Below are 14463 nucleotides of genomic sequence, written 5' to 3' on the forward strand. Positions count from 1 at the left end.
CTAAAATAAGCCCCTAGATGTAGCAACATCTGCGTATTTTTCCTTGTATCTTTCAGCTACTCATGTCCTCTGCAACTTAAGAAACAAATTTTCATTGATTTTTATATTTCAAAAAGACTTAGCTTGAATAAGTGAACAAGTATGTTCTGTTTTAGCATGGATTTTTCATCATGCACATCAGACTGGGAAATAATAAATAGGTGAAGAGTTAGAAACAGGAGTTCTTGGCAATAATGTCATCCCTGGAACGTATCTGAAAAAGTCTGTTTTGTTTAGTTGACTTCAACTAATCTGCTGAGTTCAAAAATAGCTGATTAATGTTAGGTTTCCCTGACCTTGGTGGAACTTCATTCACTTTGGTAATCATAGGCTTCATATCGGGAATCAATTTGTTGCATCATTTTGAAATGAAAAAATAAATACTTTCCAGCTCTAAAATCTCTCCAGGCTGCAGGACTCGCTCTTTTTTTGCTTCCTTCCCATGCGCTTTATGTGTACTGGTGTAAAAAGGGGCGAAAAGTTGCTACCCTTTCACATGGGCACTTACTCTTGCTCTTTACTCGGTTCAACAGAAATGCAGTCATGCGCTCCGAATATTTATAATTAAAATGCGCTTTTTTTTTTAAAAATGCCTTTAGCTTTTTTAAAACGCTTGTCTCGGGAAGCATCCTTCAAGCTACCGCATAAGCTGGGAAAGCAGAATTTCACCACCTTCGAAGCCGAGCCCGTTCCCGTCCAGGCGCCTTGGGCCAGATTTTGGCTTCCTGGCACGTGAAGGCGGCAGCGGGGCGCGGCGGCCGCGCGGGGCCTCGCCCCTCAACCGACGCCCGCGGCCCTGAGGCGGCAGCGGCCGCCCCGATCCCGCCGCCACCGGCCCTCCCCCGCGGCGGCTGGCGGGGCCTTGCCGGCCGCCCCTTCCTCCGGCGGGGCGCGGGGGTAATGTCGGGGGTGGGCTGGCTGCAGGGCTCCTGGGCCGCGGGGCGGCGCTGGAGCCGCAGCCTCCGGCGGACTGGGTCGCCCGGCAACCCGGCGGACGCGGCGGGACCCGCGGCCATGGCTTCCAAGGGGAGCAAGAAGAAGGAGCTGGGCAGCCGCAACAGCTCCGGGCTGCTGGGCGCCTCCGCCAAAGAGTAAGAGCCCCGGGAGGGAAGGAGGGAGGGCGCGGGGGAAGGGGTGCTGCCGGGGAGGGGGCTCGGCCGCCCCCGCGGCCGTCTGGAAACTTCCTCCGCGGCTTCCCTTCCTCGGGCCCCGGCGGCCGTTAAGGCCCGCAGCCGGTAAGGACCGGGGCCGGGCGTCCCGTCCCGTCCCGTCCCGTCCCGTCCCGCTCGCTGCGGCACGGGGCCGCCTTCTGCCGTCCGCGCTGCTGTGTGGCGGCCTCGTCGCCGCTGACACAGGCTTGGATGTACCTGGAGGAGGTGCTTGCCCGCAGTCCTGTGCACGCGGATGACTTAGGCGAAGAAAGTTTACTTGCTCAAGTTGGATGCTTAATTAAAAGTGGTTTCAATCGTCACGGCGGGGTTTGGTGGTGGTGGTGGTTGTTTGGTTTATTTTCTTTGCTCGAACTGGAGGCCCAGCTTGGTGTGTGTTCTGCTTTCGGCTGGGATAGAGTTAATTTTCTTCCTAGTAGCAGGCACAGTGCTGTGTTTTGGATTTAGTAGGAGAAGAATGTTGATAACACGCTGATGTTTTTAGTTGTTGCTAAGTACTGCTTATGCTAGTCAAGGACTTTTCAGCTTCCCATGCTCTGCCAGGTGCACAAGAAGCTGGGAGGGGGCACAGCCAGAATAGTTGATCCAAACTGCCCAAAGGGCTATTCCATACCATATGACGTCATGCTCAGTATATAAACTGGGGGGGGGGGGGGGGGGGGGGAGTTGGCCGGGGAGCAGTGATCGCTGCTCGGGAACTGTCTGGGTATCGGTCAGTGGGTGGTAAGCAATTGCACTGTGCATCACTTGCTTTGTATATTATTATTACTATTATTATTATATTGTTATCATTACTATTTTACTTTATTTCAATTATTAAACCGTTCTTATCTCAACCCAGGAGTGTTTCTCACTCTTACTCCTCCGATTCTCTCCCCCATCCCACCGGGGTAGGGGGAGTGAGCGAGCGGCTGCGTGGTGCTTAGTTGCTGGCTGGGGCTAAACCACGACAGTGTGAAAGTTGTACTTTCTTCCTCTGATGGTAAATCTTACGCAGCTGCCTCGTAGTGTCATCCTGCCAAAGCGATGTTGCGTGTGTCTTGTCCACACCTGGTCTAGCAGACAGAGTGCCACAGACCTTGAGGAGACCGGTAGGGATGAGATGATCATGGCACATATGGTACACGGGTGGGTGGCTTTGCGACGTGGCTGATCCTGTGTGCGAGGGGCAGCATGTCGGCCACAGCTCGCGGTACCAAGCATTCAACTTATGGTCAGGAGCAGACAGAAGTGTTCACTGAAATGCTGTTTGGGTTTAAAAGAACCTCGAAGCTGTGAATCAGGACAATAATTTTGGGAATACACACCCTCCATTTTCATCAGGTAGAGGGACTAAACTAGCTGATGTTTTCAGGGCAAAACGGTTAACAACTCTTACAGCTCATCAGTTTCATTTACAGAAGGGAAACACAATTCCCAATGCCTTGAATGTTTGCTTTATGTTAGAATGATCTGAGGAAATTAAGTATAAAAACCCCCTCCATTCTTCCCAGCTATTTCTTAAATATTTCTGTGTAAGTAGCATCTCTTGAGATATTTTAAAATGATTCAGTATTTGCTAGGTGTTTAGTGTGATTTTGTGTATTTCTGTGAAAATGTATATTTCTTCTTGCGAAGACAAATAAATAAATAGAAAACAGTGACTTACTTTCACTGTTGCTATTTTGACCTGCAAGTTCTATTTCTGTGTTTTGAGCAGCTTTCTCATCCTAAAGTATGTAAGCCTGCACGCATAGCACTGCAAGGATTCAGATGAAAAAGGTATCTGATGTATGTGGTCATGCCCTTTTCTTCTACTTCCTGCCATAAATAAAGGTTTCAGTTGTATCACTTAGTTCTCTCTTGAAGTAAGTCTTCAAACACCCCTTTCTTCTTATTACGTATCCAGTTACCCAGCCTTTGCTACAAAGTATTTTCTTGTTTCGTATTTTCATACTTCTGTTTTGTATTTCATATCTTGATTCCCATTTTGATAACTTTTCTGTTGTTGCAGTCAGCCAGTATCTCTGATTCCCGCCTTCTCCTCACTGCATCAATTTGCTTAGTAACTCTTCTTTTGTTTTGGCCACAGCCATGCAGTCTTTCAATATTTACTGCTTCAAGCAGTTTATCAAAATTTTTCTAACAATCTCTAAGCTGTCAGGGACACTTTTATTTTTTGCACTGTTAGAGAAAAAGAAGTTTTTTCTTACTTTCCAGTGTATATGAAACTGAATGGGCTGTCATCCAGAAGATTTCGTCCAGTATTTCAGGTTTTGTCCCCTAATAGGCATTCTTACAGTGTGAGAATTTTTTAGCTCTTCCATAAATTAAGATACATCTTTTTTTGGAGAGTCTAAAAGTATGTACTTTTTATATAGTAAAATTGTTAATTCTGTCCTATATCATACATAATAACTTGTAAAAGAATCATTCTTATGAAATGAGTTATTTGTATCAGATTATCTAGAGCAGTAGCTGTCTTTTTCTTTAGTACATTGTTACTTTAGGCTTTACTAAATGAGACCACGATGGATAAATCAGATTAGAAAACTGTTTTCCCACTGTCAAGTTGAGATGAGAATATTTAGTTACAAACTATTTGAATGATATTAGGTTTTACTGAAACACCTCGGAAATGCAATCTGGGAGATATGCTCGCGTTCTATTTGAAATCTCGCGTTGGACCTAAAGGACAGGAGACGATTTATCTCTCACTCTGCAATTATCAACTAACTGCAATGGAACTAATGTCTAGCGTACGCCAATGTTATTTCAACATTAGCTAAGAATCAGAGCACAGGATAATTTACTCACTTTACTGAGGCTATTTTACATAAAATGTAGTAGCTTGAAGATGTCCTAATGCTGTCTTAGTGACTTAATGTTACGAGACCATGGAAAAAACTGTTACAATAGCCTGATTGTAATACAGAACCTTCATAACACAGAATATATAGCTTTTATTAATTTTTTTTCATTTAGCCTGTAACTTGTGTTTAAACTGTAGCATGTCTTTTGGGTTTATCTGCTCTGCCATTGTGATACAGAGTGCCCTTCTAAACAGGAATAAGTCTCAGCAATAAGAGTCTAGATGTTTCAGTGTATGTGCTATATATGCTTCCATATGACATCTTACTGTCCTGCATGATATTCAGGCGTATGAAGAGATGAAGTGACTTTTTTTTTTAAAAAAAAATCTTACTTGATGGAACAGTTTTTAATATACAGAACTACCTCTGTTTGTGTGTTTGTATCAATTAATATTTATATTAATATATATATTACCAGAAATGGTGGTAATGTAAAAGGGGAAACCAGAAAATCTGTGACACAAAAAACCTAAAGTTACAGCAACTCCAGTACTAATTTCCTGACTAACCTATCCCTGCTCACTTTCTATCATTCTGAAATATTATTAAGGCCTTTTGGATGGATGAAAAAATGTTGTTTTAGATCAATGCATGTCTTGCCAAGTTCAGCAACTGTCCTGGTAAACCTTCTTGTTTAAGCTGTCAGGAAGGCTTTTACTTTAGTATCTGTTGAGCTGTAGATAATGAATTTAAATGATTTATGGTTGGACTGAATGATCTTAAAGGTCTTTTCCAACCTAAACAGTTCTATGATTCTAAGTCAAGGAAAGCTAGTGACAGCTTATTCTAAACTTTTGCATAATTAAATTTTTGTCTTGAAACAAAAATTTTACAGAAAAAGTAGCCCCACTTTCTCATGAAACAGTAGAGTATGGTGCTATAAAATATTTGAAAATATGAATTCAGCACTTGCTACGCTTTCAGTCATATTGTTTTGCTCTGTAAGTTAGAAGTGCTTTTTGAGTTGATTAAAGGCTCTATTCTACTACAGTTTTTAATCTCAGTAAGATCTTCATCCTGCTGAAAACCCGCATGCGCCTTAATACTCTCTAGTCAAAGATCTGGGTGAAAATCTGGTTTTGCTGAAATCAGTGAAAACTGTTGATAGTTGGGAACTGAACACAGTGGGGCTAAAATTTACTCTTGAGAACACTTTTGACATCTTGAATAGCTTTTCTTCTTGCTTGCCCTTCTTTCCCAGATGGACTGGAATTTATATCCCAAACTCAATATCAAAAAAGTATTTTAGCATTCTTAGTCCTTCTGAAAGGACTGAAAGATTGAAACATATTTCTTTTCTTTAGTTATGCTATATGCCAGTGGTCTTCAAACTTTTTTATTCCATCAACCCAATCAGTAAAAAAATTTTGAACATCCCCCCCAATATATATATATTTACTTATTTATAAATTATATAAACGCACTACTGAAGTTCTAATATTTTCTTCCTTGTGTGCACACCCCACTTTGGAGATCACTGCTATAAGCTACAGAATTTCTATGGAGAGAACAAGCAACTAGGCAGTTTCAAGTTTTGAACTACAGTCTGCTAAAGTCTACAGGCAGCTTTTTATTTGGATCAGGGTTATGGTCAAAACTTAGAACTACAGATTGTGATTTATGCAAAATGGAGGCTATGTTTCATTTTTCAATTTTCAGTATTGCTTCTAGAGTGCTTTTCCCTTTGTCATACAATTTGTCATGTTGGAATGATGGGAATGCACTTGATAGCAGACAGATTGACATGCTGTTTCTTTATTTGGAAATGGAAAGATGCTGTAGAGTAAGGAACATGTATATTAGAGTAAAGATATTCTGTGTTTGCAGGTCCATGATAAGAAGATGCAAAACTTATTCATTTACTAGAAAGTACAATTCTAGCCCCAAATGCAGAGAATGTTCAATTTTCTGATTTAAGGCTAGATCAGTATCATTGTCAAGAAAAATCAGCGGAGTACCACGCTGATTCTGCAGGAGTCTACTCCGGGACAAAGCAATTAATACTGCTGCTCTTAATATTAATAATTGTTGAGAAAAATTGCTGAACATGGTGATAAAACAACTGTACTGTGTAACCGTACGACTCAGTCCTCATTTTGGTTGGCAATCCCTGTGTTGGAGAGATCACTCTATGTTTCCTCAGATAATGATTTTCTCCTAATAGTAGGCCAAGTGTTAGTAATGATCGTAAATGTTTTATCAAAGGCAGTTTACCAAGTTTTTTTTTAGTGGCATGTGGAGATCAGAAGTAAATCTTACACACACAGTCTTAAGATTGGAGCTGTGTGCATTGGAGATATGGCAATTACTAGATATTTGCTGTTTACATTCATTCTGTTACCTAGCTTGTTCAGTGTGTTTGTAAGACAGAGACAACTTGTAGTGTACAAATTTTGTATAAGTCTATGAGAACTTAAGTACTGTTACTATCCCTCTGTCAGAAAGAGGAATGTATGTTTGCAGGCTGCCTGAGAAAACATTGTCCTGTCAGTTTAGTATTCTGTGGTAATTGCAAGGTAGGTTTTCCCTGAGGATCTCTGTTTTATTTTTGAACACAGCTTGCAGTTGTAGGGATAAAAATGTCAAAAATATTTTGTATTTTGTCTAATAATGTCTTCCTGATAGTAAATGCTACTTGTTTTTATATGTCTGCAATGATTGAAGTAGTGAATAGAAATACCAGTAGTATAAAAAAGAAAAAAGGCTAATCATTTTTAGAAATATTAAAAAAAAAAATCCTGAGAGCTGTCAATGCTTACCACAAAGAATTACAGTGTCATAATTTCAAATCTTGTGGATAACATTAGTGCAGAAGCCCACTGAGAGTAATGTGTACAAACAGCTGGAAAATATATTTTGAGTACCTTAAAATTACTTTGCTTGATTTCTAGCGAGATCAGGCTTCTTTTTCCCCCATACAGCAGTCAGCACAGTACGTCATACCATTACACATATTGGAATATCAATGGGGATTATTGGTGGATCTATTGTGGTGCTGGAGTGGGACCTCGGAAGCATACAGAGAAGGCAGACTTCACATGGGTCGCTGCAGGATGCTCCGTTTGGGTCTCTCTTCATTACTGCTTTCTAATTAGGTAGCAATTCCCTTCAGGAGCTAGGCAGTTGCTAGACATGACAGGCTGAAGAGCTCAAAAGAACTGCTGTCCTTACAGCTTTCCTTAATTGCACCATTAGAGGCTACTGAGAATCTGATCTTTCCCAGGTTTCAATGCCTATAGTGAACAGGAATTGATGTCTTTGTTGGCACTGAAAGATATTCTGGCTAGTATAAGAATGGATAATGAATTAAAATGCTTTTTAAATTAATTTGATGAAACTCTATGCCATCAAGCCCAAGCTTCTGAATTAAACTTGAGTCATCAGCATCTGCCAGCACAAAGAAAAATCTGAATTAGGGTTTGGGTTATTAGGGACAAAAGTGAGGAGTTAATGGTCAATGCCAAGACACGCAAGTGATTTAGGGATAATTGTGGTGCAGGCAGAGGTCACTGATGTATAGGGGAAGGTCAGAGCGGTGTTGGAGTTCTTATTAGGGAGAGCAGTAACTAAGAGCAATATTTACTGCTGATGGATCCTTAAGGACCTGCAGAGACAGGCTGAAGCCTGGACTGGCTGGAAAAAATTAGTTAAGTTTAGCTGTGTGCCTGATCGATTGCAATGAGTAGCAGGTTGCTGCACCAAAGCCTAGGATTTGCCTAATGTTTGTTATTAAGATCAAAGGCTGGGACACTAAGAACGGAAAAAATAGCTGCATTGCTAATTGGTACTTGAATTCCTATATGCCTAGAATAAGGAGTAAGCCAAGGCTGGTGACTGAGGTTTTATCCACTGCCAGCATGTGTTCCTCAGGTAAGTATTCTTAAGGTTTCAGCTACAGCAGTGGTTTAGAGAATATAGACTGAACAGGTGTAATTTTTTGATGCTCTGGGTGGGGCTCACTAGATTGACTTAAGTTTGGGAATGGCAAGAACTGATGTCTTGTGGATAACGGCATGGTGTTTGAACTTGAAACTGCTTTTAGTGTTGTGCTGGAGCGCTTGTGTTGGTTAGTTTAAGTTTTAATGGGCGCTAAAAATTTACATGGGGTCATGGAACAAGTCTGCAGAAAAGAAATCCATTGAAGATTATGTAAATAAATAGCAAGCACATGTAGCTCAGGAAGTGCTTGAGCTAAAAATTATTGGAGACTATCAAAGTATTAGAGAAATATACTATATATGCCTTTATGCTCTTCGTAGGCTTTCAATTGTGAGTATTGTTTAAGACAAGATGTTGGGCTGCAGTTCACACTTACTCTTGACTCAGTACTCCCGTTCTTATGTTTGTGGTCTGAGAGGGTAGCTCAATGGTGTATCGTTGTTTTGCAATACATGTTGCAACATGTGGTATTGAGAGAAGGGGTTGCTATATTGTTGTAAAAGCTAGTTAGATTTGTACGTAGATGCTTATGCATGTTTTTGACCTTGTATGAGCTTCAGTCAGAGATGAGTATGGCTTGGTGGTTCTGACTGAGTTCTGCTAGAGGCTTGAAACAGAGTTAAAATTTTGGACAAAAGGCATTGAGGATACTAGTCCCAATTATTGCTGATGCCCTAAATTAGGCATATCCATTTTTTGGTTAATTCTGCCCCATTTATTGGGAAGTGGGCTGTCTTTAAAAATACAGTTAGTTTTGAGGTTATGGTTATAAGAGACACAGTGCTGGAGTTCAGAGCATGGTAGTGTCATGGTTTAACCCCTGTAGGCAGCTCAGCCCCACACAGCTGCTCGCTTACTCCCCCCCCCCCCCCCCGCAGCGGGATGGGGGGAGAGAATCTGGGTAAAAGTGCAAATACTCGTGGGTTGAGATAAAGACAGCTTAAAGGGTAAAGCAAAAGCTGTGTGCACAAGCAAAGCAAAACAAGGAATTTATTCACTACTTCCCATCAGCAGGCAGGTGTTCAGCCATCTCCAGGAAAGCAGGGCTCCATCACACGTAATGGTTACTCGGGAAGACAAATGCCATCACTCTGAACGTCCTTCCTTTCCTTCTTCTTCCCCCAGCTTTATATGTTGAGCATGATGTCACATGGTGTGGGATGTCCCTTTGGTCAGTTGGGGTCAGCTGTCCCGGCTGTGTCCCCTCCCAACTCCTTGTGCACCCCCAGCCTGCTCGCTGGTGGGGTGGGGTGAGAAGCAGACAAGGCCTTGACTCTGTGTAAGCACTGCTCAGCAGTAATGAAAATATCCCTGTGTTATCAACACCGTTTTCATCACAAATCCAAAACATAGCCCCATGCTAGCTACTATGAAGAAATTTAACTCCATTGCAGCCAAAACCAGTATAGCTAGTTACTGAACTTTGCAAGGGAAAGAAGATTGATATGAAGAATTTTAAGCCTTTACTGCATTCATAACTGTCTTTACAATTGTAACTGGTCATGTATTACAAAATATTATACCCTTACTACACAGCTGATTTTTATTCCTTCGGATTACTCAGGAGGCTCTTCTATCTCAAATATCTCATTTCAGATCCCTCCTAACCATTTGCATCACCAAAGCCAGTTAAGGCTTCACAACAGTCTGGGAGTGAGCTGTGATGTGTCTCAAGCTGTAGCAGTTGTTCATTTCCAATTTGCAGCTACTGTCCTGATAATCCTGAGGCACAGGTGTTTTGAGATCATGGTCTCATTTAGCGGGCTGTTAATTGCAATGACTCCCATGATGAACAGAATTCTTTTGTTTTGAATGGCTGTCCAGAGCCTTTTGGAAGGGCTTATTGGATGTTTGTATTACCAATATGACAAGGCATTTCCTGTTCTCTCAAATAATTCAGAAGCAATGTAAATCTGTAATGGCCCAGAATTTCAGGAAGTCCAGCTGCAGAATTGAATGGAAAAGCATCTATGTAGCTTAAAATTTAACCATCTGAAACACTGAGCAAATGGTACCATCACGCACATGCATACTTTCCCCAGACATAGTAGTGCTAGTGGATAAATGTGTTGTGATTGTAGGTTCATTTTGGGTGAAATTCTTTGGTGATAATTGTTCTTCAGAAGTTATTTGTTGCATCAGTGTGCATCTGCAAACTTTTACTGTACTATTATACTAATACCTAAATTGTAACAAAACCTAGAGACATTCCTGGAGAGTTTGCATTGCCCTGCCTGAAGATAAAATAGTCACGTTTCATTTATTGTCTTTTTTTGGCTTTTTTTTTGTACATAACCCATATTTCCAAGGCAAATATTTTTGTTAGTCTCAGAAATAAAGTTAAGTACATCTAGAATTCTTAGTGTTAGCATTCTCTGGCCTGAAAGATGAAGATCTTGCTTTCAGTACCTGTGCTTCATTCATTGAAATGTTTCAGTGTGAAAATGCAGTACAACTTTAATCTATACAGTCAATTTGTTAGTATTTTTTTTTCTTTTCTTCTGCCTTTAATTTTTTTTTAGTTTCATGCTTTGCAGTGACACAATGGGTTCTTCCCCAAGTAAATATGATGAACATTAAAATAGCATATAAGCCAACCAGTAAGTTGAATTTTTGATTACTAGATTACATTTTAATTAGGAAATTATGTATTCAAATTAGTTTTCCTAGTTAGTTCTAATTAAAACAATGAACCCCTGAGAGCTCAGCCTACCCTGATCTGTAGATTTCAAACTTTATGGACTCATGGGCATGAAAACATTAAGTAATATACCAGTGGCAATATCACACTAAATGCTGTGCTCCCTCCTGGTCTTAGTTTTAGGTTTTTCTTTCCCTGTAATTCAAAGCAATGTCAGAGGGTCTTGCAGGCAAACACTGTCCATGAGCCATTGGTTGGAGACTGTGCAACCGGACTGTGCAATAGATGTCCAGACTTCTATTACAATGAACAGTGTAATAGAGAAAAGCAGCTTTCAGCAGACCTGTATAGCAGAAAAAACACTGTCAAAAGAAAAATAATAATAACTGTGCTTTGAAACTGGAAAGCATTCTTAAAATATGATGTTAGAGACTCTGTTTGCCATGGATTATTCACCTACTTAAGCAGAATGGTCTTTAGTTTCTTCTGATAGCTCTGTGTAACCATCACTGACGAAATGGGATTTCCTGGTTTTCTTATCAAGGCACGTGAAGTGCTTTGTAAATGAGTTGACCTAAATCCACAGAAGTACTGAGGTGCTCTGCCATGCAGAGATTTTTAGTTCTTAATTACCCAGGTGCCACACAGAAGGCACAAAATGATTTTACAGAAGCCAACAAGGAAGAAATGCCCAAGAAAGGAGCAAAGCACAAGCTGTGTTGTTAAAAGATACTTGAGTACCAAACTCCAGTGTTGAAAGAGGTGCTGCAATCTTCCCAACATTCTTATAGTTGAATCTAAGGCCAGCTCAATCTTTTTAGCAGGAAACACTGGGAGAAACAAACTCGGAAAAGCTACTGGTTCCATAATTTCTAAGGTCCTGTACAATTATATGGGGAAACATGATTTTGGATTCCCTCTTTGAATGAGGTACAGTAAAGAAGGATTTAGAAAGAGATCCTCAGCTTCCTGCCTTGGAGGACAACCAGAACAAGTGGATGCTCTGTGACTGCGCTGTTAGTGGTTTCTCACACAGAGCTCGGTGGAATGGAACTAAGATCCCGAGTGGCACATTCCTTTCCTTTTTTGTCCTCAGTTTGACAGAAGTGTGTGCTGCTTGAGACAAGCTGTTCCAGTAGCTATAGATTATTATTCTCACCTGACTAGCATCTGATGTGAAGGGTTCTGCTGGCCAATTATGTGCTGAGCGGTCAGATGTTTCTTTTTATGAGTATTAAATTCACTGTGTTTTATGTTAGATCTATTATTTTTCTTGTGTTATGGGAACAGATAAATAGATAATACACTGTTCTCTGTACTACTCAGTATTTTGTATGTTTATGCTTTGTTATTCCTCCGTGCTCTAAATTGTTGCCTGTCAGTGAATTTCCAAAGTTATTGTTACATCGCTAGGGCAACTGGAACCAAACATAGCATTTCATGCAAAGGACATAAAATTGATTATACTGAGTGGCACTATACTGATTTCACATATTGGACATCCTGCTTCTAATGTATCCTACTGTTTTATTTGCTTTCCTTGACTGAACTTGAACAGACATCTTAATTGATCTATCATAAAGACAGACATCATCTGAAGTTGAAGTGTTGTCATTAACTGAGAACTATATAACCTATCGTCATTTGCTGCTAGTTGGAAGGACAGTGCATTGATCAAACAGAAATTTGGTCTACAAATTGGATGTAGATGTTACTTGCACTCAAACCTGTGACTTGTTGAAAGACTGCAAGATGCAGCTAGGACCCCTTGGTGCCTATGTTAGTCTGTCCTCTGTTCACTTGGCCTGTCACCTCCACCTTTTGAAACCAGGTGACCATAAAGGATTTAGGTCAGCTGACAACAGTCCCACCTGGAGCACAACCCAGAGTCAACCATCTTGGAAGAATCAGTCAGAGATCACTTCTCTTGGCTGATATTGGCACCTGAAAATTACCAGAAAAGGCACTGCTCTTTCCAGGCCCTTGCTATGACTCTAGCTAGGTCTTGGTATATCGTATTTTTACCTGTAAAGCTGGATAGAAAGCCCTCCACTGTAAACTATTTTTGTTTCTATGGATTAAAAGTGCTCATTTAAGTGCTAGATCCTACAAGGTTTCTGCTTTGGCAGGCATTTCTTGGGATTAATCTTCAGTATTCCACTCTTGGGAATGTAAATTAAAAAAAATATTTTTGAAGGATGTCTTTTAAAAGTCTAAGTGACCTCCAGGGTGGTAGAATATAAAAGGCTGGCAAATGAATGACTTCCAGGCCAGCTGATACCTTCTATTATCAAGAGTGTTTTTCAAATATGTAAAAAAGTATTTTTTTCCATTCCATATTACAAGCTTTTTGAGAGCAGTCCTTTGGCTCCACAGAATCAGGAGCAGAGAATTTTTACTATAGCTGGCTCTTGCCGCTGAAAATGACAAGCTGAGCTTTTTTAGCATTGCTCTCACAAGCTACAGAGTTTGACTTGTGCTGCCATTGAAAGCAGCAGTGCCCACACTATTCTTTCTGAAGTCTGTAACTTCACCTGGTTTTGCTTCTGTCTTTGAGCCACTTGCTAATGATAATTTATGAAATAAAAGCTGTTCTTCTTCCTGGAATGCAAAAATAGAAGGTTAAAAGAGTCCAAAATTCTAACACTGTACATGAGCTTACTGTGAGCATGAAGGTTGGATTTCACATGAATTCTTCCAAAAATACATGAAAAAATGTATTTTTGTTTTAGCTTTGCTAAGATTTAGTCACACAAGATAAAACAAATCTGTTGTGATCTATATGAAATACCGAGTTGCCTTATGACTGTATTTGTCATCAGTTTTTTTTTAATGCATCTTCATCTTTTTTCTCTAGCACATGGCACCAGTCTAGTACTCTATTCTGCTTTTTATATTCAGTTTCTGACTTTTGTGTTAGTTCAGATTTTTATATAGCAAAAAGATATAAATGGATCAAAACAGCAAGTCTGAATTATGTTAATGAGAACTGATCCAAACTTTTAAGAAAGATACTCAAATTTAGCTGGAACTTTAAAATTATAAAGACCAAAATTTAGACCATATTTATAGGGCAACAAATGGAATCAGGCTGAAAAGAAGGAGAACAAACTAAAAAAAAAAAAAGTTTTAAAACCCACAATGCTTCTAGACCACTGCTTTCCATCAGTTTTTCTTTGAAATAATGTCCAGGAAACACCACTGTGTACAGTCTGGGCAAGGGATTTGACATGTAGCTTTCCCCCCTGCCCCCTTCTATAACCTGGAAAGAACAAGAATGAACATCTCACCTCCCATTAATATGCAGGCAAATAAAAATAGGAAAACGTGGACTTCTAGCTGGCAAGGCTAAATGTAAGGCTAGGTGACCATTCTCTCTTAGCAAATGTGCGCAAGCATTTGAAATAGGCTCATTCTCCGCAAATTACTGAAGTCTGTTAGTAGTTTGTCTGACGCCTACAAGGATGTCAGCTACATTTAGAAATTAGAATATTACACTTGAAAGTAGTGATCCAAATTACAGACTCCTTTAACAATAATATGGCTGTAAAGAATAATCAGTTGGTATTCATCTTTTCTTTCTATTATTACTTTAATTTTTCACAGTCTGATCTTGCTTCACACAGAAAGCACTCTGTGCTTTTTGAGGAGAAAATCCTACCCCAGTACATAAAAGTGAAATGACAACAAAACCTGTTATCATAGGCTTTGCAAGCAGCTGTCATTGCAACTTAGATCCTTTACAATTATTTGTTCTGCTCATTGTACCTGAACTGCATCCATGTCTTGAGCTTCTCCCCAACCATGAGAGCTCTGCACATTT

General features: G+C 40.2%; 1 protein-coding gene across 1 annotated transcript in view; it reads left to right on the forward strand.

Moving 5' to 3' along the window:
• The first annotated feature begins 939 nt into the window (after positions 1–939).
• The window catches only part of ADGB (androglobin), a 138216-nt gene continuing 124692 nt past the window's right edge, over positions 940–14463 (forward strand). Inside the window, exon 1 of the mRNA XM_075707698.1 lies at positions 940–1130. Coding sequence (XP_075563813.1) covers positions 940–1130 — 191 coding nt within the window. The remainder of the gene's footprint in view (positions 1131–14463) is intronic.

The sequence above is a fragment of the Pelecanus crispus genome, chromosome 3, assembly GCF_030463565.1.
Source record: "Pelecanus crispus isolate bPelCri1 chromosome 3, bPelCri1.pri, whole genome shotgun sequence".
Classification (NCBI taxonomy): domain Eukaryota; kingdom Metazoa; phylum Chordata; class Aves; order Pelecaniformes; family Pelecanidae; genus Pelecanus; species Pelecanus crispus.